This window comes from Leptodactylus fuscus, chromosome 2 (genome assembly GCF_031893055.1).
Source record: "Leptodactylus fuscus isolate aLepFus1 chromosome 2, aLepFus1.hap2, whole genome shotgun sequence".
Taxonomy (NCBI): Eukaryota; Metazoa; Chordata; class Amphibia; order Anura; family Leptodactylidae; genus Leptodactylus; species Leptodactylus fuscus.
In genome coordinates, this window is record NC_134266.1 from 160,458,617 (window position 1) to 160,486,113 (window position 27,497).

The 27,497-nt window shown below is 43.5% G+C and overlaps 1 protein-coding gene across 2 annotated transcripts in view; it reads left to right on the top strand.

Moving 5' to 3' along the window:
* Nucleotides 1–27,497, top strand: part of CBLB (Cbl proto-oncogene B) — a 155,444-nt gene that overhangs the window by 65,295 nt on the left and 62,652 nt on the right. For both annotated transcript variants that reach the window (XM_075264962.1, XM_075264963.1), the window contains exons 4-5: nucleotides 21,254–21,400; nucleotides 23,643–23,799. In XM_075264962.1, coding sequence (XP_075121063.1) covers nucleotides 21,254–21,400; nucleotides 23,643–23,799 — 304 coding nt within the window. The remainder of the gene's footprint in view (nucleotides 1–21,253; nucleotides 21,401–23,642; nucleotides 23,800–27,497) is intronic.

Below are 27,497 nucleotides of genomic sequence, written 5' to 3' on the forward strand. Positions count from 1 at the left end.
ATTTGTATTCCCAATATATTCTTTGAATTCCCAGTCAGACAATGGCACTGTATACCAGTAGTAAAAATTGTGGGTGCACGTAACCCCAATATATTCTTTGAATTACCAGTCAGAAACTGGCACTATATGGCAGTAGCAAGAAATGAGGGTATTTATAACCCCAATATATTCTTTGAATTCCCAGTCAGACAATGGCACTGTATACCAGTAGTAAAAATTGTGGGTGCACGTAACCCCAATATATTCTTTGAATTACCAGTCAGAAACTGGCACTATATGGCAGTAGCAAGAAATGAGGGTATTTGTATTCCCAATATATTCTTTGAATTCCCAGTCAGACACTGGCACTATATGGCAGTAGCAAGAAATGAGGGTATTTGTATTCCCAATATATTCTTTGAATTCCCAGTCAGACAATGGCACTGTATACCAGTAGTAAAAATTGTGGGTGCACGTAACCCCAATATATTCTTTGAATTCCCAGTCAGACACTGGCACTATATGGCAGTAGCAAGAAATGAGGGTATTTGTATTCCCAATATATTCTTTGAATTCCCAGTCAGACAATGGCACTGTATACCAGTAGTAAAAATTGTGGGTGCACGTAACCCCAATATATTCTTTGAATTCCCAGTCAGACACTGGCACTATATGGCAGTAGCAAGAAATGAGGGTATTTATAACCCCAATATATTCTTTGAATTCCCAGTCAGACAATGGCACTGTATACCAGTAGTAAAAATTGTGGGTGCACGTAACCCCAATATATTCTTTGAATTACCAGTCAGAAACTGGCACTATATGGCAGTAGCAAGAAATGAGGGTATTTATAACCCCAATATATTCTTTGAATTCCCAGTCAGACAATGGCACTGTATACCAGTAGTAAAAATTGTGGGTGCACGTAACCCCAATATATTCTTTGAATTCCCAGTCAGACACTGGCACTATATGGCAGTAGCAAGAAATGAGGGTATTTGTATTCCCAATATATTCTTTGAATTCCCAGTCAGACAATGGCACTGTATACCAGTAGTAAAAATTGTGGGTGCACGTAACCCCAATATATTCTTTGAATTCCCAGTCAGACACTGGCACTATATGGCAGTAGCAAGAAATGAGGGTATTTGTATTCCCAATATATTCTTTGAATTCCCAGTCAGACAATGGCACTGTATACCAGTAGTAAAAATTGTGGGTGCACGTAACCCCAATATATTCTTTGAATTCCCAGTCAGACACTGGCACTATATGGCAGTAGCAAGAAATGAGGGTATTTGTATTCCCAATATATTCTTTGAATTCCCAGTCAGACAATGGCACTGTATACCAGTAGTAAAAATTGTGGGTGCACGTAACCCCAATATATTCTTTGAATTCCCAGTCAGACACTGGCACTATATGGCAGTAGCAAGAAATGAGGGTATTTGTATTCCCAATATATTCTTTGAATTCCCAGTCAGACAATGGCACTGTATACCAGTAGTAAAAATTGTGGGTGCACGTAACCCCAATATATTCTTTGAATTCCCAGTCAGACACTGGCACTATATGGCAGTAGCAAGAAATGAGGGTATTTGTATTCCCAATATATTCTTTGAATTCCCAGTCAGACAATGGCACTGTATACCAGTAGTAAAAATTGTGGGTGTATATAGCCCCAATTCTATTGCTAGGGGACTTGCAGGGTATTTCTGGGGTGAAGGTGGGGGGGCACACCGTTGGAACGGGTATCGGGGTATATATCGGGTATACGGGAATACACTGACAGTGTATTCCATTCAGGATCCTGGGAAAGCTGGGTTGCGGCGATTGAGCCCGTCAGTGCCACGTTACACTGACAAGCTTCTCCCTGGAATTTAGCTCTTATAAGAGCTGTTGGTTGTCTTCTCCTTCCTATCCTAGCCTGTCCCTGCCTACCCAGAATCTAAGCCCTAGCTAGCTGGACGGAAACCTCCGTCCTCGGTGAATTGCAAGCTCAGAATGACGCGAACCTGGGCGGCGCTGTTCTTTTAAATTAGAGGTCACATGTTTTCGGCAGCCAATGGGTTTTGCCTACTTTTCTCAACGTCACCGGTGTCGTAGTTCCTGTCCCACCTACCCTGCGCTGTTATTGGAGCAAAAAAGGCGCCAGGGAAGGTGGGAGGGGAATCGAGTAATGGCGCACTTTACCACGCGGTGTTCGATTCGATTCGAACATGCCGAACAGCCTAATATCCGATCGAACATGAGTTCGATAGAACACTGTTCGCTCATCTCTAATAAAGATGCCTTTAACTGTAGATTATCCTGAGTCTGCTGCATTGTTGTGAGCATTTACGTATGTACTGCTGGAGGCATAGATATAATATATATCGCTTTAGTGTTTCATATATATATATATATATATATATATATATATATATATATATATATATATATATATATGCAACAGCTTAGTACAGTGTACACTCTAAGATGTGTTTTCTATCAACATTTGCACTTTTTTGTATGAATTATTTTCTTTCACCTCTGTGCTGCTGTTAAACCTCATGTTCCTGTTTCCATCTGCTTATTACAATTAAACAAAAACCATCATTTAACTCTAGTTCCTCTTGTACATAATAGTGGAATTGTGAAATAAATTTGTTATGCAAAAATGTATTTGTAAAGCTGTGTGTTTATGTAGGAGAAAAATGACAGCGGTAATAGTGAAAATGGTGACTTTGTTCAGGCTGTCAAGTTAGAAAAATGTCTGAAGTCGGATGTTTCATCTTTCCGAGCTGACAATTCAATGATTGAAGATTATTATATATTTGTAGTATACATTATTTTATATTCTTTTCAATCTGGTGATACAGTTATTGGGTTTTAAAAGCACAGCACTACTATTATTGCCATATTGATTTATGCTTAGTGGCATGTTTTATTAAAGGGAGTCTGTCAGCAGAAAAATCTATATGAAATAACAGTACCTTGTAGTGCTGCTTCTACACCTCCCAAAGAAGCCTTTCAGGGTGAGTTCACACTACGTAAACGGCAGCTTATTGTCAACGTAAAACACGTTCAGAATAAGCGGCGTATAAAGCAGTTCCATTCGTTTCTATAGGAGCCGGCATACGAGCGCTCCCCATAAAATGAATGGGTTGCTTTTTTCACTACGAGTGCTCCCATTGAAGTGAATGGGATGTGCTGGCGTGTACAGCTAGCTCTGCTGATGCCGAGTCGTACACGCGAGCACATCCCATTCACTTCATTGAGAGTGCTCGTAGTGAAAAAAGCAGCACATTCATTTCTATGGGGAGAGCTCGTATGCCGGCTCCCATAGAAATTAATGGAACTGCTTTATACGCCACTGATTCTGAATGTGTTTTACTTTCAGAATAAGCTGCCGTTTATGTAGTGTGAATGAGCCCTTAGGGTGCATTCACATGGCGTAAAGTGCCGCGTGACCTGGCACGTATACGCCGTGTGAGATTTTGAGCGCCGTATACACTCCCATTGATTTCAATGGGAGTTAGTCTTGTATACGCTGCAAAATCACGGCCGCAAAATAACGCAGCGTATATGATCCAGGCTCCAATTGAAATCAATGGGAGCGTATACGGCGCTCAAAATCTCACACGGCGTATACGTGCCAGGTCATGCGGCACGTTACCCCGAGTGAATGCACCCTTATTGAGCTAAAAAAAAATAAAAAATGCCTGCATCAAAAACTGGTGCAAAAATGATGTATGTGGTTCCAGCCTTATTGTTTGGATGACCAAGTGTCATAGTTATGTATGGAAACAGCCTGGAGCCTTGCACTAAAGCAACCATGGAAAGAAAAGTATTTGTGCTGTAGTTCTTCCTATTCCTTACTAAACACCCTCCTGTATGTTTAGCTATAAATATAATTTCTGTTTGCAATACACAATTCTAGAGACAAGTGCCATACATGAAAACCATCATCATTTATCTGATGTCAGTGATGGGAGAAAAATGTGTCCTGGTCACAACTAAAACCCAACCAACAATGCATGCCATAGTGTTTTTGTTTGTTTGTTTGTTTTTTGACATGGCACTCCAAAAACATTGTGTGGGCTAAATGTTAACTTATGATAATTCTGCACATTTATGTGAGTAAAAAAACTAAAAGAAAAGTGGCCTAGTTGTAGCATATAAAACATCAGAGCTGAAGGAAGAAGAATAAGGGTAAGTTCACATGGAGATTTTTGGTCAGGATTTTGAGGCCGTATCTGCCTCAAAATCCTGACCAAAAAGACGGCTCCCATTGAAAACAAAGGGAGCCGCTCAGGTGCTCAGAAGCAAAGTGCTCACACTCCCGCCTCCGGACTAAGTCCGTTTTTATTCATATGCTAAGGAGCTCCCACCGTGCAGCGGAAGTGTCTGCTCTATGTGTATGTATAGCAGAGATGAGTCATCAGCACAGCAACCTCTGCTGTACATACGCATAGAGCAGACAGTCCACACTGACATTTCCGGTGCACGGTCTAAGCTCATTAGCATATCAATAAAAACGGACTTATTCAAACACTACTGAGGCGATTTACGCTAGGTTCACACCTGCGTTCGGCACTCCGTTCTGTGGTTTCCGTCTTCTGCATGCCAGAAGACGGAAAACACAGGCCGGGTCCGGCCGTGAGCAGCGGTGAGCGTTTTATGCTCTCCGCCGCGAAACCGTTTTTTTTAATCCGGACACAGAGTACTGCATGTCCGACTCTGTGTCCGGATTATAAAACCCGGTTTCGGGTCGGAGAGCATAAAACGCTCACCGCCACTCACGGCCGGACAGCTTTCTCACCCATTCAAATGAATGGGTGAGAAAGAGTCCTGCAGGTTTCCGTCTCCTGCTCTGTTTTATGCAGGAAACGGAAACCTGCAGAACGGAGACCGGGCGCAGATGTGAACGAGTCCTTACACACAAAAGGTAGGTGTAAGATAGCCTTTCTAAAGGCTATACAATGATGTGCTTACCTAAAAATGACTTTTCCCAATGATAGAGCCCCTATAACAGTATATAACTCTATACCAAAAAAAAGTGTACAGATGTACGTTTGCATTTTTAAAATTTTTTTTTTTTTTTGAAGGGTGCTTTTTTTTTTCCATAAACAAAACTGTCCGATAGAGGACACTTGGTCTGAGCACAGGCTTAGTGAAAACATCTTCTTTTGTATTTACATAAGAGCTTGTACCTAGGGTTAGATGTAGGCAAACAAGCAAGATGACCTACCCACATTGTTTTTTTGGACATGACATGAGAAAGCAACATGGGTTCTTGGTAACTGGCTCTTTGTGTGAACATTGGTGAATTTGAAAGGTAAGTATATGCTTTTATCTTCAGACTAGTAATACCAGGGTGTATTATTCCTCTTCAACGTCTGCCCTGGAGTCCTGTTCTTTTCAATCACTCATTGTATTGTTGCCTTTGCTCAGTTATTTAACACTTTTTTCATATGCCTACAGTGTGAATGCTGCTGGCCCAGGATTTGCATTATAGTCCTATTTGCAGCTACAATTGGAGCATTTGTGTTGCTTTTCAGCATGTGTAACCACCTTCTCTTTCAATTAAAATGTAATTAACTTAAACCAACTTCCATAGAAGGAGCCTGCAGGTCCTAATAATACTTTCTTCCCCTGTGGAGCTCCTCTTAATATAATTGCTACCGGCATCTGAAAAACGAGTGTGTATCAAGAAAAGAACACCTACGTCTCTCACAGCCCCATGTTGTTCATTCGTATTTGAAAAGAAGGAGCTCCATGTTTGAAGCCATAATTTAGAATACCAGATTTCTACATACAATTTACAGTGTCACCAATGGCAAGGGGAGGGGGGGGGGTTTGCTCCAAGGCATAAGAATGTATTTTGTATTCTGCACATATACTGATTTCGTACACTTTATAGCATAAACTAGATGAAGTTTTGTTGGAAGATATAACTTTGAAAATGAGGCCCCCACGTAGCGTAAATGCCATGATTTTGCTGTGGTAAAATCTGCAGCATCTTATAGCACCTGCAATGTGGACGGGGATTCTGGCTAATCTCCTCCACACGTTGCAGAATTGCTGCAATGTCAAAAACTGTTGCGTTTTGTAAATCGTAGCATGTCAATTATACCCATGGAAACACTGGTGTTTTACGTATAGGTATGATTTAAGCAAAAAGTCTGCAGAGGAAAAGTCTCTGGGCTTTCTGTGGAAAAAACCACAATGCGTTTCCACTGCGGTTTTTCCTGCTCTAGCTTGCTTTGTGGAATCTTAGGCCAGGGCCCCACGGGCCGGAAGCGCAGCGATTTGCCCGCAGCAGAAACGCTGTGGGAAAAATCATGGCGTTTTACAGTATCTGCAAAGTGGATGCGAATCCCATGCCCACTTTGCGTTTCAAACCGCATCGCGGACGCGCTGCGATTTCCAAAACCGTTGCGGTTTTGGAAATCGCAGCATGTCAATTATACAGTATGTACGGAAACGCTGGCGGCTTTCTCGTAGATATAATGGTAACAAAAAATCCACAGAGGAAAACTCGTCCTGTGGGGCCTTAGCCTTATGCATTTTTTTTCCTCACCCTTTACAGACCAATTCAAAAACATAGGGACACAGCTATTTAGCTACTTGTAACTTTTTTTGTCATAAATGTGTGGTCTTTTTCTGCCCTTTGCTTTATTTCTATAAAGCATAAAGGATATCCTTTTCACGTAGTGTTTATGACTTTTTTAGGTCTTTAAAAGGGACAAAAAAAGGTGAAATTGCACTCCTTTACATGGGCAGCATAAAGGAGCCCATCAGGTCAGACAGTGCTTGAAAAGGGGCAATTACCATAGCTTGTTGGACAAGTGGACAAATCTTATATACGGCCCGTGCACACGGAGTAAACGCCCGCTCATTTTTGCATAATACACATGTAAAGAATACACATGTAGAAATCAGGCTCCCATTGACTTCAATGACATTTTTTACACGTGTAAAAAATGTCATTGAAGTCAATGGGAGCCTGATCTTTACTAGAGATGAGCGAACAGTGTTCTATCGAACTCATGTTCGATCGGATATTAGGCTGTTCGGCATGTTCGAATCGAATCGAACACCGCGTGGTAAAGTGCGCCATTACTCGATTCCCCTCCCACCTTCCCTGGCGCCTTTTTTGCTCCAATAACAGCGCAGGGTAGGTGGGACAGGAACTACGACATCGGTGACGTTGAGAAAAGTAGGCAAAACCCATTGGCTGCCGAAAACATGTGACCTCTAATTTAAAAGAACAGCGCGCCCAGGTTCGCGTCATTCTGAGCTTGCAATTCACCGAGGACGGAGGTTTCCGTCCAGCTAGCTAGGGCTTAGATTCTGGGTAGGCAGGGACAGGCTAGGATAGGAAGGAGAAGACAACCACAACAGCTCTTGTAAGAGCTAAATTCCAGGGAGAAGCTTGTCAGTGTAACGTGGCACTGACGGGCTCAATCGCCGCAACCCAGCTTTCCCAGGATCCTGAATGGAATACACTGTCAGTGTATTCCCGTATACCCGATATATACCTCCGATACCCGTTCCAACGGTGTGCCCCCCCACCTTCACCCCAGAAATACCCTGCAAGTCCCCTAGCAATAGAATTGGGGCTATATACACCCACTATTTTTGCTACTGCCATATAGTGCCATTGTCTCACTGGGAATTCAAAGAATATATTGGGCTTACATATAACTTCAATTCCAGGGAGAAGCTTGTCAGTGTAACGTGGCACTGACGGGCTCAATCGCCGCAACCCAGCTTTCCCAGGATCCTGAATGGAACACACTGACAGTGTATTCCCGTATACCCCATATATACACCCCAAATCACCGTTCCAACGGTGTGCCCCCCCACCTTCACCTCAGAAATACCCTGCAAGTCCCCTAGCAATAGAATTGGGGCTATATACACCCACAATTTTTGCTACTGGTATATAGTGCCATTGTCTGACTGGGAATTCAAAGAATATATTGGGGTTATAAATACCCTCATTTCTTGCTACTGGTATATAGTGCCATTGTCTGACTGGGAATTCAAAGAATATATTGGGGTTACGTGCACCCACAATTTTTACTACTGGTATACAGTGCCAGTTTCTGACTGGGAATTCAAAGAATATATTGGGGTTACAAATACCCTCATTTCTTGCTACTGGTATATAGTGCCATTGTCTGACTGGGAATTCAAAGAATATATTGGGGTTACGTGCACCCACAATTTTTACTACTGGTATACAGTGCCATTGTCTGACTGGGAATTCAAAGAATATATTGGGGTTATAAATACCCTCATTTCTTGCTACTGCCATATAGTGCCAGTTTCTGACTGGGAATTCAAAGAATATATTGGGGTTACGTGCACCCACAATTTTTACTACTGGTATACAGTGCCATTGTCTGACTGGGAATTCAAAGAATATATTGGGGTTATAAATACCCTCATTTCTTGCTACTGCCATATAGTGCCAGTTTCTGACTGGTAATTCAAAGAATATATTGGGGTTACGTGCACCCACAATTTTTACTACTGGTATACAGTGCCATTGTCTGACTGGGAATTCAAAGAATATATTGGGGTTATAAATACCCTCATTTCTTGCTACTGGTATATAGTGCCATTGTCTGACTGGGAATTCAAAGAATATATTGGGGTTACGTGCACCCACAATTTTTACTACTGGTATACAGTGCCAGTTTCTGACTGGGAATTCAAAGAATATATTGGGGTTACGTGCACCCACAATTTTTACTACTGGTATATAGTGCCATTGTCTGACTGGGAATTCAAAGAATATATTGGGGTTACGTGCACCCACAATTTTTACTACTGGTATACAGTGCCAGTTTCTGACTGGGAATTCAAAGAATATATTGGGGTTACAAATACCCTCATTTCTTGCTACTGCCATATAGTGCCAGTTTCTGACTGGTAATTCAAAGAATATATTGGGGTTACGTGCACCCACAATTTTTACTACTGGTATACAGTGCCAGTTTCTGACTGGGAATTCAAAGAATATATTGGGGTTACAAATACCCTCATTTCTTGCTACTGCCATATAGTGCCAGTTTCTGACTGGTAATTCAAAGAATATATTGGGGTTACGTGCACCCACAATTTTTACTACTGGTATACAGTGCCATTGTCTGACTGGGAATTCAAAGAATATATTGGGGTTATAAATACCCTCATTTCTTGCTACTGGTATATAGTGCCATTGTCTGACTGGGAATTCAAAGAATATATTGGGGTTACGTGCACCCACAATTTTTACTACTGGTATACAGTGCCAGTTTCTGACTGGGAATTCAAAGAATATATTGGGGTTACAAATACCCTCATTTCTTGCTACTGCCATATAGTGCCAGTTTCTGACTGGTAATTCAAAGAATATATTGGGGTTACGTGCACCCACAATTTTTACTACTGGTATACAGTGCCAGTTTCTGACTGGGAATTCAAAGAATATATTGGGGTTACAAATACCCTCATTTCTTGCTACTGCCATATAGTGCCAGTTTCTGACTGGTAATTCAAAGAATATATTGGGGTTACGTGCACCCACAATTTTTGCTACTGGTATATAGTGCCAATTTCTAACTGGGAATTCAAAATGCGCAAGGCTCCCGGAAAGGGACGTGGACGAGGCCGTGGGCGAGGTCGGGGGAATGGTTCTGGGGAGCAAGGTAGCAGTGAAGCCACAGGGCGTCCCGTGCCTACTCCTGTGGGGCAGCAAGCATTACGCCACTCCACAGTGCCAGGGTTGCTTGCCACATTAACTAAACTGCAGGGTACAAACCTTAGTAGGCCCGAGAACCAGGAACAGGTCTTGCAATGGCTGTCAGAGAACGCTTACAGCACATTGTCCAGCAGCCAGTCAGACTCTGCCTCCTCTCCTCCTATTACCCAACAGTCTTGTCCTCCTTCCTCCCAAAATTCCCAAGCTTCACAGAACAATAACCCCAACTGTCCCTGCTCCCCAGAGCTGTTCTCCGCTCCTTTCATTGTCCCTCAACCTGCCTCTCCACGTCACGATTCCACGAACCTAACAGAGGAGCATCTGTGTCCAGATGCTCAAACACTAGAGTCTCCTCCATCTCCGTTCGATTTGGTGGTGGATGACCAGCAACCCACCCTCATCGACGATGATGTGACGCAGTTGCCGTCAGGGCATCCAGTTGACCGGCGCATTGTGCGGGAGGAGGAGATGAGACAGGAGTTGGAAGAGGAAGTGGTGGATGATGAGGACACTGACCCGACCTGGACAGGGGGGATGTCAAGCGGGGAAAGTAGTGTGGATGTTGAGGCAAGTGCAGCACCAAAAAGGGTAGCTAGAGGCAGAGGCAGAGGTCAGCAGCTTAGGCGAAGCCAGGCCACACCCGGAATCTCCCAAGATGTTCCAGTTCGTACCCAGCCCCGAAAAACTCCCACCTCGAGGGCACGTTTCTCGAAGGTGTGGAGTTTTTTCAAGGAATGCGCCGAGGACAGATATAGTGTTGTCTGCACAATTTGCCTCTCGAAATTAATTAGGGGCTCTGAGAAGAGCAACCTGTCCACCACTTCAATGCGCCGTCATTTGGAATCCAAGCACTGGAATCAGTGGCAGGCAGCAACGGCAGGACAAAGGCCGCCTGCCGTTCACGCCACTGCCTCTGCCACTGCCTCTGCCACTGCCTCTGCCACTGCCACTGCTGACTGTGCTGGCGATGCACTCCAGAGGACGAGCCAGGACACCACTTCATCTGCCTCCGCCACTTTGTTGACTTCTCCCTCATCCTCCCCTGTTCCTGTCTTATCTCCTTCTCCTGCACCATCAAAGGCACCATCAGGCGCTTCTTTACAACAACCCACCATCTCTCAGACATTGGAGCGGCGGCAGAAATACACTGCTAACCACCCACACGCGCAAGCCTTGAACGCCAACATCGCTAAACTGCTGGCCCAGGAGATGTTGGCGTTCCGGCTTGTTGAAACTCCCGCCTTCCTGGACCTGATGGCAACTGCGGCACCTCGCTATGCCGTCCCTAGCCGTCACTACTTCTCCCGGTGTGCCGTCCCCGCCTTGCACCAGCACGTGTCACTCAACATCAGGCGGGCCCTTAGTTCCGCGCTTTGCACAAAGGTCCACTTGACCACCGACGCGTGGACAAGTGCATGCGGACAGGGACGCTACATTTCACTGACGGCACACTGGGTGAATGTAGTTGAGGCTGGGACTGCTTCCCAAACTGGCCCGGTGTACCTCGTCTCCCCGCCTAACATTCCTGGCAGGGACACGAGAAGAACACCCCCCTCCTCCTCCTCCTCTACCGCCTCCTCCTCCGCCACCGCCTCCTCCTCCGCCACCGCCTCCTCCTCCGCTGTTAGATTGACCCCAGCTACGAGTTGGAAACGTTGCAGCACTGGCGTTGGTAGACGTCAGCAGGCTGTGCTGAAGCTGATCAGCTTGGGGGACAGACAGCACACTGCCTCCGAGGTGAGGGATGCCCTCCTCGATGAGACGGCAATATGGTTTGAGCCGCTGCACCTGGGCCCAGGCATGGTCGTTTGTGATAACGGCCGGAACCTGGTAGCAGCTCTGGAGCTTGCCGGACTCCAACATGTTCCATGCCTGGCCCACGTCTTCAACCTAGTGGTGCAACGTTTCCTAAAGAGCTACCCCAATGTTCCAGAGCTACTGGTGAAAGTGCGGCGCATGTGCGCCCACTTTCGCAAGTCGACAGTAGCCGCTGCTAGCTTAAAATCTCTCCAGCAACGCCTGCATGTGCCACAACACCGGCTTTTGTGCGACGTCCCCACACGCTGGAGCTCAACGTTTCAGATGTTGAATAGAGTGGTTGAGCAGCAGAGACCTTTGATGGAATACCAGCTACAAAACCCTAGGGTGCCACAAAGTCAGCTGCCTCAGTTTCACATCCATGAGTGGCCATGGATGAGAGACCTTTGTGACATCCTACGGGTCTTTGAGGAGTCCACAAGGAGGGTGAGCTCTGAGGATGCGATGGTGAGCCTTACAATCCCGCTCTTGTGTGTTCTGAGAGAATCCCTGATTGACATCAGGGATAACTCAGATCACACAGAGGAGTTAGGGATAGCATCCGATCCGTCACAGCTGGAGAGTAGGTCCACACATCTGTCCGCTTCACTGCGTTTAATGGAGGAGGAGGAGGAGGAGGAGGAGGAAGAAGAGTTGTCCGATGATGTGATGGTGATACAGGAGGCTTCCGGGCAACTTCGAATCGTCCCATTGTTGCAGCGCGGATGGGTAGACATGGAGGATGAGGAGGAAATGGAGATTGAACTTTCCGGTGGGGCCAGAGGAGTCATGCCAACTAACACTGTGGCAGACATGGCTGAGTTCATGTTGGGGTGCTTTACAACCGACAAGCGTATTGTCAAAATCATGGAGGACAACCAGTACTGGATCTTTGCTATCCTTGACCCCCGGTATAAAAACAACATCTCGTCTTTTATTCCGGTAGAGGGGAGGGCCAATCGCATCAATGCTTGCCACAGGCAATTGGTGCAGAATATGATGGAGATGTTTCCAGCATGTGACGTTGGCGGCAGGGAGGGCAGTTCCTCCAGTAGGCAACCAAGTTCTCACCGGTCCACACAAACGAGGGGCACACTGTCTAAGGTCTGGGACACCTTGATGGCACCCCCTCGCCAAAGTGCCGCCACGGAGGGTCCTAGTGTCACCAGGCGTGAGAAGTATAGGCGCATGTTGCGGGAATACCTTTCCGACCACAGCCCTGTCCTCTCCGACCCCTCTGCGCCCTACACGTATTGGGTGTCGAAGTTGGACCTGTGGCTTGAACTTGCCCTATATGCCTTGGAGGTGCTGTCCTGTCCTGCCGCCAGCGTCCTATCTGAGAGGGTGTTCAGTGCAGCCGGTGGCATCATCACTGACAAGCGCACCCGTCTGTCAGCTGAGAGTGCCGACCGGCTCACTTTGATAAAAATGAACCACCACTGGATAGAGCCTTCATTTTTGGGCCCACCTGTGTAAAGCACCCCAACATGAAACTCCATGTCTGTACTCAACCTCTCCAATTCCTCCGCATCCTCATACTCATCCACCATAAGCGTTGCACAATTCTGCTAATACTAGGCTCCCTCCACCCTGATTTCCCCCAACTCTGCTGGTTAGAGGCTCCCTCCACCCTGCTTTCCCACAACTCTGCTGGTTAGAGGCTCCCTCCACCCTGATTTCCACCAACTCTGCTGGTAAGAGGCTCCCTCCACCATGAATTGGTCCAAACTGGGCTGTTTAGCGGCTCCCTCCACCATGAATTGGTCCAAACTGGGGTTTTTAGAGGCTCCCTCCACCATGAATTGGTCCAAACTGGGGTTTTTAGAGGCTCTCTCCACCATGAATTGGTCCAAACTGGGCTGTTTAGAGGCTCCCTCCACCATGAATTGGTCCAAACTGGGGTTTTTAGAGGCTCCCTCCACCATGAATTGGTCCAAACTGGGCTGTTTAGAGGCTCCCTCCACCATGAATTTGCCCAAACTGGGCTGTTTAGAGGCTCCCTCCATCATGAATTGGTCCAAACTGGGGTTTTTAGAGGCTCCCTCCACCATGAATTGGTCCAAACTGGGGTTTTTAGAGGCTCCCTCCACCATGAATTGGTCCAAACTGGGGTTTTTAGAGGCTCCCTCCACCATGAATTTGCCCAAACTGGGCTGTTTAGAGGCTCCCTCCACCATGAATTTGCCCAAACTGGGCTGTTTAGAGGCTCCCTCCACCATGAATTGGTCCAAACTGGGGTTTTTAGAGGCTCCCTCCACCATGAATTGGTCCAAACTGGGGGTTTTTAGAGGCTCCCTCCACCATGAATTTGCCCAAACTGGGCTGTTTAGAGGCTCCCTCCACCATGAATTGGTCCAAACTGGGGTTTTTAGAGGCTCCCTCCACCATGAATTGGTCCAAACTGGGGTTTTTAGAGGCTCCCTCCACCATGAATTGGTCCAAACTGGGGTTTTTAGAGGCTCCCTCCACCATGAATTTGCCCAAACTGGGCTGGTTAGAGGCTCCCTCCACCATGAATTTGCCCAAACTGGGCTGTTTAGAGGCTCCCTCCACCATGAATTGGTCCAAACGGGGGTTTTTAGAGGCTCCCTCCACCATGAATTTGCCCAAACTGGGCTGGTTAGAGGCTCCCTCCACCATGAATTTGCCCAAACTGGGCTGTTTAGAGGCTCCCTCCACCATGAATTGGTCCAAACTGGGCTGTTTAGAGGCTCCCTCCACCATGAATTGGTCCAAACTGGGTTTTTTAGAGGCTCCCTCCACCATGAATTGGTCCAAACTGGGGTTTTTAGAGGCTCCCTCCACCATGAATTGGTCCAAACTGGGGTTTTTAGAGGCTCCCTCCACCATGAATTTGCCCAAACTCTGCTGGTTAGAGGCTCAATCCACCCTGATTTTCAAAACAAATGTTGGTGCCAACCTCAACTTACTACAAGGGCCAAATTCACTGCTGGTGACAAGCTCTCCTCACTGCAAGTGCCAAATACACATGTTTCAAGGTGTTTTCCTACTGTCAGAGAGGTGGTATTGAGTGTGTAAAGTGTGTAGTTGTTAGGCTGTGATGTTGGGGTAATAGAGGGTCTTTGGTGTGTTAGATGCCCCCAGACATGCTTCCCCTGCTGTCCCAGTGTCATTCCAGAGGTGTTGGCATCATTTCCTGGGTTGTCTTAGTGGACTTGGTGACCCTCCAGACACGGATTTGGGTTTCCCCCTTAACGAGTATCTGTTCCCCATAGACTATAATGGGGTTCGAAACCCGTTCGAACACACGAACATTGAGCGGCTGTTCGAATCGAATTTCGAACCTCGAACATTTTAGTGTTCGCTCATCTCTAATCTTTACATGTGTACTATGCAAAAATGAGTGGGTGTTTACTCCGTGTGCACGGGCCCTAAGGCGCCTTCTAGTCTATGGGGTCCGTGTGCTTTTACAGCACAACGCTGGCAATTGCATTTGTTTTCCGTCCGGGGGGGGGGGGGGGGGGGTTCTCCATATGGACTCCTTCTGGAATATAAAAGCAGATGTGAACCAACCCTAAGGTGCACAACATTTAACAAGGAGATGTGCGTACATCATAAGTACACACCACAGTAAAACTAGTTGAAAAAAAGGCCACAGTGTCTTAAAAGGACCTGTGACTTCTCCTGACTTGTTGTGTTTTTATGAAATAATTCTATTTCAGTAATAATTTAGAAACTACGTTTTTTTAGGGTATGGTCATATATAGCTAAAATGCTGTTGAGTGCCTATAGGGGTATTCAGCAGTATTTTTCACTGCAAAAACCTCCCAAAACCAGGTGTTTTTTTTTTCTCTCCTGTGGCACATGGAAGCCTACTGGTAAATTTGTTAGCACAAGTCACTTTGCGCTGCAAATTTTTCTGTAAAGTAAGATTTGTTTTAAATCCCATCCACTAAAATGGAAATCATCACACATTAGCCACTGGTAAATCTGTAGCTGTTATGTCACAGTGTTTATTCCAAGTGTGACCTCAGACTAATGTAGGTATTCATTTATTCTGGAATATATTTTTCCTGAACTCTGTTCTAGATTAATCTTAGAAATTTATGTATAAATTGACAACTGGGCATTACTCATTGTCAATGGGGTGTTACCTAACACAAGCTGACACTGCCAACATTGATTGGACAATATAAGATTGTCGAGACCCCACCCCTCATCCCAACTGGTATCACCCAGATATCAATCTCCTCATACATTTAAAGGAGGATTGATGATAGATCCTGTTAAAAATGACAAATTATTGATAGATCTCTGCCTTCATCTGTAACCTGGCCATCTTTTTATGGAATGAACAACTCTCATGTATTGCTAACCAATGCATCTGACTTACAAACCATATTATTGGACATAAGAGTGAGTTTTTCACAGGCATGTTTTCAGTTGGTTTCTGACACTCTCTTTAATATTACAGGGGTATGACGAGTTTTAGCATGGGAATTCTTTTTCTTTCCTCTATTGTCTTTGGTAAGCCCTTAAAACCCTGCAAGAATATATATATATGATCTGATATAGACATGTGAACTCCTCCAATCCTGTGGTCTGTTGGAGAAAAGTTACTGGCAGATGCTATTTGTTTCTTTTTATCCATGAAATAACATGGCGTTTTGCTGAAGTAAATATACACGTCATTTTGTGGAGTTATATAAGAGCTGTCATTACGTCTGGTATGTAATTTAGTGATGATACTTTCCGTTTAAGACTGATCATATAATGGAATGGTTAGGAGATACTAGGCTAGATCACCATTTCCATTTGAGAACAGGAGGATACGTTGTGTATGTAGGATGTATAATATATGGTAGATATTTGTAAATGTTATTAGGAGACTTTAGGCATTAAGGTTAAGAACTAGTATGATAACTCTATTAATGAACCATCTTTTGGTGCATAGAACCTCAGACACTACCGGCCACAGTCTCTGTTTATTGGTGATAGATATTTTCCTAAGGCCTTGTTCACAACTGCATTGGTAATCCATTCGGGGGGTCTGCATCAGGACCTTCCCCACCCGAATGGACTACTGAATGCATTTGCAAGCAGTGTGCAGTGAAAGCACATAGACCCTCATAGACTATAATGGGGTCCATGTGCTTGCCACGAGATCTCTGCAGGGAACATGCGCACAGGAAAGTACTTCACAATCTGTCCGCATGACTCATGTGGAGATCTTGCGGCAAGCACACGGACCCCATTATAGTCTATGGGGGTCTATGTACATTAACTGCAGACCACTTGCAAATGCGTTCAGTAGTCCATTCGTGAAACAAGGGTAAGGCTGAGCCCCCACGTTGCAGAAACACAGCTCTTTTGTTGCAGATTTTGCTGCATTTATAGCAAAATCTGCAACAAATAATGCATTTCTGCAACATGGGGCCTCAGCCTCTGGGTCCACAGGATTATTTTGCTTAGAGCCTAGTAATACAATGAATCTCTTTATAAGAGAAATTTGTGGTATAGAGGAAATAGAGAAGCAAAAGATCTAAAGAATGAGATGTCATCTACAAAGTACACAATGTCAGGAAGTGGTATGTGAATGTGTCATTGCTGGTAAGAACTTTCAGAGTGTTTGTACTTTTAGTAGTTTTACATAAAGATGGTGATTTATAAGAATATCTGACTTTTCTAATGAGCCATTAAGAATGACAAGTGGTTTATACAAATGAGCTGAAACTGTGGATTTCCTTGTGAAGGTTATTGTAATGCTCACAAGCCTGATGAAATAATATTTGCCGCACAATGCTGTAGATTTGGTACATTAAAGTCATGAATTCCATAATGCTAAATAGCCATGATTTCCTTATTGTGGCCTGTTTATCTTCTCATACATGTAGTGTCCCTGCCCTATAACCCGGCCACAATAAGAAAGTCACGGCTGGGGTTCAGACCATAAAAAGTTCCTGCATTCATAGTTGTATCCATTGGCGTCTGTTCAAAACAAAAGACTGTCACCACTGAGATGGTTAGCCAAAATCTATATTATTCATAATTGCAAAAATGTTTAATTTAAATCTGGTTATTTTCTAGATAAAAATCTGTTAAGCTTCCCTGGCCAGAGCACCTATATGTATGGAAAGACTAAAGTCGCCACAGTGTGCCACATTGAGGTGCACTGTAGTAAGAGGATCTTTCCCACAAACCTCCATATCTGTAGAAATCTTAGCCTATACTATTGCAATAGTCCAGAATTACATAGAACGGAAAAGTATGATACAAATAAAGTCACCATTTGCTGATTGGCACATCTTCGTGTTTTCCATTTAGTATATAAAAAAAAAAATCCAGCATCAGACCGATTTCTTAGTAGAAGATCCATCAGGTCTGTTGTCAATTTATTGAAAAGTTGTCACTCCAAACAGCATGGGACTTGCAGCCAGTTTCCACATTTCAGACTGGTGTCCTTCATCAATCCATCCAGGGCTTTGTTAATGTTTTTGTGGGCACTTGGGCGACAGAGTCCCAGTGGGCCCCTTTTGGAACAACTGTACCGCAGGAAAACAAAAAAAAAACAAAATTAGTTTTTTTTTTTTTGTTTTTTTTTTTTTGTTTTTTTTTGCTGAGGAAGACCTACAGGAATGGATTGTAATACAGTCTGTTCCATACAAGTTAAACAAAAAAAATGCATTGACAATGCTCAAAATATATACATAAATACCAAATGTATTAAATACATATAAACAAATAACAACACAATTAAAAGGTGATAGAAAAGATAATACCATCAGACGGATGTAACAACACTACAAGCAGGGTAGATACAAGTTGGCAAGTATAATATGTAGGCAGGGTATCCAAAACAAGTTCGGTATGCAGTAGTATAGATATCCAGGATTTCTGCATTCAAAGTTAACCTTCACAAATGACTCATCATACAGCAGCAATACTATGGTACAGTGACCCTAAACATCATAAATAAAGAGTATAAGGAGAAACAACTTACATGCTGCTAGGAAAGGTTAGCCTAATCAAAGTAAATGTGCAGGTATGATGGCTACTGTAGACCCACTCTATATTTAACGTGTCAAGTGTGTCAAATAGTGAGTCATTGACATAATATATCCCATAAAATGTAGGGTGATGTGCATAGAGTCTAGTGACCTATAAAGTAACATCTATAGAAAGGGTCTATTACAGTAACCAAAGCAACTAATAAGCCAGAGAAATACATATAAACATTCTTAAAGAGACAGCAGAAAGCCGAGTATTGAAATCCTTGACTATATAGGCATACTTAATAGGCATAACATACCCATTGAACAAGTAGAGGGAAAACCCCAGCTGCGTAGTGACGACACCCGTCCCCTTTTTGTTTTATTTATCTGTTCCATACAAGTAGATGGAACATGTTCAGTTGTCAGAAGGTAAAGAAAAATTTGACTTTGACACCCAGTGGACCTCAATCTGGTCAATGGGCTCTGCCAGTGTCCGTGTGTAACCGCTAAAACAGTGGTCCGGCTCTGTCGTTCAGGTTCCTCGGCGAGCCAGAAAGACAGAGAGCCCGTTCACAGATGTGAACCTAGCCTGAGAGTCTTCAATTCATTTTACACTCACAATTTTTATCTGGCCTTCATCATTTACATATATAGCAATAATCTTAGGAAATATAGTGCTGATCATCCTAATTAATCTTATGCAAAACTGCAGTAAATACTGACATCATGGCAAAGCAAATTTATATGAAACTCTCTGGTTCAAGTTTTGGATACCAATGGGAATTTGTATTAGTGAATACTACACACACAGATACAAGACCACATGTACACACACACATCACATGTACACATACACAAGACAACATGTATACACACAGAAGACACTGCTAGGGTTGAGCCGATCTTGAAATTTCAGGATCGTTTTTAAATTCCGATTTCCGATCATTTTCCATTCAAACCCGATCACGATCCCAATTCCGATCCCAATGCAAGTCAATTGGATTTTTTTTTTAATAATCGAAGATCGGATTTTAAAAAGGATCCTGTTTCAATTTTTGGACTCCACGCTGTGCAGTGGTTAAAAAAAAAAATCCCCCGGCTACTTAGCCCCCCTGGTGTCCGCATACCTGCACAGATCTGCAGCCGCTCCCCATTCTTCTCGGTCCGGTCCTCTCTCATTGACATGCCTTCAGAACGCTGTGCGCGCCCCCACCTCCCTAGGCTAGTGTTAGAGATGATGGGAGTAGGCGAGGCTTGTTGTGGCTTAGGAGAGTGTGGGCGGGGAGATGTGCATCACTCACATCTCTCCTTCTAGTACCTGCCCACATTCTCCTAAGCCACAAGCCCCGCCTTCTTCCAGCATCTCTAACGCTAGTCTAGGGAGGTGGGGGCGCGCAGGGCGCTCTGTAGGCATGTCAATAAGAAAGTAGAGGAGCGAGAAGAACGGGGAGCGGCAGTGGATCTGTGCAGGTAAGTTGAGCGAAGTTTGCGACATCTGAGATGTAGCAGGCCGAGTATACGGCACAGCAGGGAGGAATTGTCAATTCAGGGACGAAGCAGAAGAGTGGCAGGCTGCGGTAAATCCATAGGAATGAATGGACGCAGCCGGCACTCAGGGGGTTAAGCGGCCGGACACTGGCAAAGTCTGTGTGCCGGCCGCTTCCATTCATTCCTATGGGTGTGTGCTATTCAAAACGGGAGTTTTGAATAGTACTCGCTCATCTGATACTATAGCTGTTCCCACAATGATTGGCCAGTAGCCAAGCATTGTGGGAAATAACCTCCGACCTCGATCCCGCCGGAAAAGATTGGGATTGGAATTCCGATCGTGATCGTGAAATTTACTCCGAACATTTCCGATCCCGATCACTCAACCCTAGACACCGCACATACTTGGAGCCAAGTGAGGGATAGATTATACTGGACTGCAGAAGCCCAATGTAGTCGATCATACGCTGCAGTGCAAGATTCTGTGAGGAGGAGGAAGCTGTCACTTGCTAAGTGGAGAGACACATAGTGAAAGCCAGCCAGCACCTGGCAGCCCAGTGGGCCCCCTCAGGAGCTTGGGGCTCTGATGCCGGCCCTAAATTCATCTTTTTAATGGATTGGCATGATGGATTTACTCGATGGATTTTTACTCAGAAGCCTGTCTAATGTTGGATTTTCTTTATTGTACATCACCTAAGATGTTTGACAAAAGCCCTCAGGCCTATAGTGGCCGTATGCCTAATAGGCGCTGCCTATGGCACAGTACATTGTGATACAATAGTATTAGAGTGTACTATTAAACTGTTGACTTTGTTTTTGCCTCCATTTAGATGGCCCTTGTGGTTTAGTGTCATTGTTGGACTAGTGTTCAGGGTTGAAATTGTGGCCAGTACCCCAGGTGTACTTCTGTGCTCCTGCAGATAGTCCCACCACGATTACATTGCTGCAAGCTTACCTGTATGTCATTATTGTTTCTTTGACCTATAGAGAATTTTAGTTGAGAGTTCATATGTAAAATGCTGCCTTTAGTCTACACTTTGATTAGTGTTTAGAGCCATTGAAAAATGTAATCTCTCCTGCTTCTATATTATTGGAATCTTTGAGAATGTAACACAGACATTTGTGATAATATACATACGTTAAAACATTACTCTCTATATGTCTTAATAAATGTATTTAGATTAAACAAAACGTCTCCTACAAACTAAGAAACTGAATTGAAAATGTGTTTTACTGGTGCATTTTCAGGTGGTATGTGACCCTTAACATTAGATATTTCTTTTTTCTTTCGTTGCAGGAGAAACCTTACAAAGCTGTCCTTAATATTTAGCCACATGTTGGCAGAAATAAAGGCAATATTCCCTAATGGACAGTTTCAGGGGGATACCTTTCGTATCACGAAAGCAGATGCTGCAGAGTTCTGGAGAAAGTTTTTTGGAGAGAAGTAAGTGTGATGGAATGACTGTGAAGTCTGTAGTGGAAGGTTTTCATTATACAGAGAACACTGTACATATTGAGAATATCAAATGTTCAGAAACTTATTTCTAGGTAAGTAAATGTAGTGGTACCTGCAAGTATTTAGGAGGAAAAAAGTGCTGACGTGAAAATGCCATTTTTCCAGGAGTCTGACGTCAGCAGCTTATAAACCATTATAGTTGTGGTTCAGTAAAGCTTTCTGAGGTTTTCCTGTTTATCACACCAAGGATAACTATGTCATTAGCTAATGCTTCAGAAAAGTAGCGCCTCTATGAATTCAGCATGTGAACTTTAGGAGGTGTAGTTATATACTGTGTGAGAACCTTCGATGATCTATTCTTTTCTCCAGAACATGCAAAAAGTCAAAAGGTTGTAGTGAACGTTTACAAGAACCTTGAATCTTAGAAGTCACACAATTCTTCTTAAAGAAAACCGGACTAATTCCTTTAATGTGTTACTGTACTATCCCTATTTACAATTGCCACACGCCCTCATACCATGACAGTGGCAAAGTCATTGACGTTGGTTCACACCAGCGCCCGATCTCTGTTTTCAGGTTTCCGTCTTCTGCCGACAGCAGATGGAAACCTGGCAGACAGTGTCCGGCCATGAGTGCCTGTGAGCGTTTCGTGCTCTCCGCAGCAAAACCGTTTTGTTTTTTTTAACCGGACACAAAGTCCTGCATGTCCGACTTTGTGTCCGGTTAAAAAAAAAAATGGTTTCGCCGTGGAGAGCAAAAAACTTTCACAGGCGCTCATGGTCAGACACTTTCCAAACCCATTGAAATGAATGGGTTTGAAAAATAGAACCAATTAGTATAACCCCAAATAGAAAGAAAATTCAAATGATTCCCACAAACCTAACATAGCGTAACTCCAAACAAGAAAAAAGGAACCAAGAAATAAAATACATAAATAAGTTTTATTAGTTAACCACAAATAACAAACATAAGATAACACATGGAGACAAACAGGGGAGGGTCCACTAACAAATAGCGGACAAATACTGCAACCCCCCAAAAAGACTAGTAGCCAGGAAATCCCCCCCAAAAAGATCAAAAAAGTCACAATGTAGGAGTACAGAGTATATAAATATAATCTAATGATCTGACCCAATATGCATACACTAGTGTATCAATCAAATAGTAATGATCATAGGGTATATAACTCCAATTTATGTAATGAGAATCAGCTATTTAACAGTACATACCTACAGACATAGAGTAAAATGACCCTTATTAGGGGGACCACTCCAGCTAACGTCAATGGGATGAAATGCTCAACATCCATGTGTTATCTTATGTTTGTTATTTGTGGTTAATTAATAAAACTTATTTATGTACTTTTTTCTTGTTTGGGTTTGAAAACTGACTGCAGGTTTCTGTCTCCTGTCCAGTTTCGGGCAGGAAACGGAAACCTGCAAAACGGAGACCAGGGCGCAGGTGTGAACGAGCCCTGATCTGTACATCCTCTCATATTCACAGTTTTCTCCGCTACAAGCAATGCTCTGGTATGAGTGGTATTATGTAACAATTTTTGGTTCCATATCAAGTTCTATAGGGATGAGCCCCAAGTCATATTTTTACCTTCTATTTTTAGCTTGTAATATAGAGAGAAATGTTCGGCGGTCTTCTGCTTCAAAGTCCTCTCCAAAAACAGGCCCTGTAGAACTACCACTCATACTCCTACAATCCATGAGAGGGGTGGATACCGGCATTTCAAATGCACACAAATAAAACTAGTACAGGGTGCTAGTCACATAATAACATGCCAAGGAACGACCTATTGATCGTGCCCATACTATTAGGGCCCCTTCACACGGAGTTTACGCTCCATGTATTCTGTCTACGTACTGTGTATTCTGTCCATTTTACACGTATAAAAATACACGTGTAAAATGTAGTTAGCCATTGAGTTCAATGGCTTTTTCGGATAATGCGCGTCTTTTTTGCGCATACTCAATTGGTGTGTGGGTTGACTAGCTGGATTATATATGGGATTATTTGGGATTTGTGAATCTGTGTACCATGGTACAGTACACCAGTACACCTCTAGTGACATTGTGCACTGCTTTTTGACCATGTTTCCATTCATGCAGCTCTACGTACCCTAGAGAACTGCATTTTTACTTGTAAACTTGTATGCATATACGGTATATATATATTCTTTTCTAAGATTGTAACAGATAATATATTTTGCCCTCATTGACAGAACCATTGTGCCCTGGAAAGTCTTTCGACAGTGCCTTCATGAAGTTCATCAAATCACATCTGGCTTAGAAGCAATGGCTCTTAAGTCTACCATTGACTTGACATGCAATGATTACATATCTGTATTTGAGTTTGATATTTTTACAAGACTATTTCAGGTACGATTTGTTTTATATACTTTCTTGCTTTGTTTTGAGGTTGTCCCTGCTTCTCAATGGAAGATCTGTTTTTCCTGCCACAAGTGAATCAAATACCGCTCTGGTGCTCTTCCATTGCCACAGACTACAATTCAAGCTTTTCTTATGGCGTCTGGGTTCTCTCAACAGAAATTGTATTTTGCTTGTAATGCTAAGAGCAGCCTAGGGAATTCGATTTCCCCATAGCTCTTTTCCTCTACACACAGATTTTCTCCATATAATGAATACAATTTAAGTAACATGTATGCTATGTCAGTGGTCTTTATGCTTAAAGGGGTTATCTAGTTTAGATAAACTAGTTTCAAAAAAGGATGGCACACATCAGACATAGACAGCACACGTAAATACATTAGGGTGTGAATTAACTTTTTTTTTTATAATACGCAAAATGGTTAGTCATTGTGAAAGCAGTCTCAGGGGGTTGTGAATTAAAGGGGTTTTCCTGGCAAAATGTTTTCAAAAAAGCTCTTAGTGCTATTAATAGGTTACTGAGTGCAACCAAATGCCTTTATCAGTGTTTTGAGTGATTTCTGGGTTTCTCTGTGAGCTCCTGGCACCCTATGCATTTGTTTACATGGGTATCTTCCTGTTCTGGATTTCCTACAACTACCATGATGCCTTGCGCTTCACTCAGAGCTGACTCACTATCTCTCTCTCTCACTCCCGCACAACCCCTGACTGTCGGTCCACACATAAGACTGTGAAATTCATGGTCGTGTGTATGGGCCTATAGAAAAGACTGGGTCAGTGTGCTATCCATGATATACATGTTTAGCACACTGAAAACGGCCACGGTCATCTGAAACCAGCCTTTATAGCAGGACCAAAAAAATCATACCTCAGATGTAGCAGCGTTGAGCGCACAGCACTGCTACATCTCAGAGTGTGTCATCTCTGCTATACCTGAGATGTAGCAGAGCTATGTCAACTATGCTACATCTGAGATCGAACCACAATGGAGACTGCTCTTGACCGATCTTAGATTCCGCCTCCTTCGGCAGAACCAGCGTTAATTGGCTGAATGCTGTACACTGTATGGCATTCGGCCAATCAAAGCTGGTCAATGCATTCCTATGAGAAAAAGTCAGCTCCCGCATAACGCAAGCTGACAGGGATCCCGACTAGCATATAATGGGCTGCCACGAGATAGAGCCCCAAAAAGCTGTTTGATTAACATTCCTACCTAAATAAAGCTAATTCCTAGCTAACCCTGCCAGTACGTCTATCCCTGTCTCACATTCACATACTTCACAGTCTCATATGAACCGAATCTGAAATCCACCATTCGTATAAATTGGAGGTCACCTGATTTACCCAGCCAATTACTTTTTCCGATTTTTTTTCAATGCCTACGTTGTCGTAGTTCCTATCCCACCTCCCCTGCACAGTTATTGGTGGGGATACAAATTTTTAGTGCGTTTGCCGCGTGTTATTCGATTGGAATCGAATATCTCGAACAGCCTAATATTCGATCGAATGCCGTTCGCTCATCTTTAGTAATAATCTGAAGCTGTAGTCATAGTAAGTGTTTGAGTTCATGATATATGATGCCCTTGGTAGTGAAAAAAACACTTTAAAAACAACTTGGCCTGAAGGGTCAATGCGTGGCGCAAGGATTCTGAAATTGAAAGGGTCAGAGCTAGATATGTACTCTACCATTCAGGTCTGTAATAGGGATAACACAATAGCAGAATGATTTTATATGGTGGGTCCAAGAAACCTCAGTCACAAGGAGTGTTACTATAAGTTACAGGCACTAGCAATCCTCTTCTAAAGAGTACAGACATACCTGGACCACAGAACAGAGTCCTTCCAGGCACCTACAAGCAGTGAGTGATCTCACTTTCCAAGATGTTCCCCTTCCCCCTGCTTGTAAGACACTTAGAGGATGGCAATGAGTGGTCTTGCTGCAGTGTAACTTGAGCTGAGCTGCTGTGGAGGAATCCATACAACAGGAGGACACCTCTGTTCTGTTCTTATCTCACAATATATTATGTCTTCTTCCTTCTACAAACCCTCCCTGCTCTAACCAGGGAGGATAATGACCTAAGGAGAAGAAGTCTTATTCTGTCTGACAGCAGACAGGAAAAAGGGCATACTATAATAGGGCTTTATTCTATATTTACTGCCCTTTACAGTGTTTTCTTTATAGGGGTGAATGAGCAGCAAAAAGTTATAGAACACTCCTCATAGCCATGCTCTGTGTAATAATAGTTACCGGTATCCGCAGACATTCGGATATCGCTGTGACACTCCTACTACTTAAATATAAGAGTCTGCACGCACTTCCCATCCACTACTGCTGCTTCTGTTACCCAGATGTTGCCGAAACAGCTGATCTGTACAGGGTCCTGGTATTGCACCCCCACAGATCACATACTGATGAATTATCCAAGGTCATCAATCTGAAACATTGATTTGGGGCTGGACAGTCCATTTATGTTCCTTAAAATAATTTCATACAGGCCCGCAAGGAGTCCCACAATCCCCATGATACCCACACAGTGTCCTTTATAAGAGAGCCAGACACCCAGGCCATTATTTTAGACTATTATTACAGACAAGCATATGAATAAATGTAAGTTTATTTTTGGGTTGGGGGTCACACAGTCAACATGGCACATTGTACGTTGTGCAGCCCCTATCTGTACAATACACAGATATTCCATTGATGTCAGTGGCGCTAAGTTAAGCTTTATTTTCCATGTCCTGGCTCTACGGTGGAGATAAATAATATTCAGGGTGAATTTATGAAAACTATGCATGAGAAAAACTCTTAGTTGCTCATAGAAACCAATCACAACATAGCTTTCATTTCTTGTATTGTATTGAGTTTTTTGTATTGCTTCTGAAAAATAAAGCTGTGCTGAGATTGATTGCTATGGCCAAGTAAAATTTATTTTCTTCTGGGCAGTTTTCCTAAATCTGCCCCAATTTTGCTTTCATGAGAACTCTTCTAACAAAATGAAAATGGCCAGCGCAAGTATCCTATAATAAATAAGATATTAAATATAAAATGACTCCAAAGACGAAACGTCCCTTTATACTTCATTTTTGTCATTCATTTCAGGTTTTGAGAAGTGGAATAACATGTATGAGTAACAGTGAAATGGGTAGAATCAAATAGGGAAGTGGCATGTGGTTTCCATTCAATTACTTTCTATTGCATACCAATTACCGTACTACTACACATTTCCCATGTAAGTCCCCAACATAGCGATTCACAACCCAAAAAGCAATACGGTAGAGACAGTGGTGGAAACTTTCTGTTCCTATTATGGAAAATGCCAACGTTTCTGTAGGTATACACTCACCGGCCACTTTATTAGGTACACCATGCTAGTAACGGGTTGGACCCCCTTTTGCCTTCAGAACTACCTCAATTCTTCGTGGCATAGATTCAACAAGGTGCTGGAAGCATTCCTCGGAGATTTTGGTCCATATTGACATGATGGCATCACACAGTTGCCGCAGATTTGTCGGCTGCACATCCATGATGCGAATCTCCCGTTCCACCACATCCCAAAGATGCTCTATTGGATTGAGATCTGGTGACTGTGGAGGCCATTGGAGTACAGTGAACTCATTGTCATGTTCAAGAAACCAGTCTGAGATGATTCCAGCTTTATGACATGGCGCATTATCCTGCTGAAAGTAGC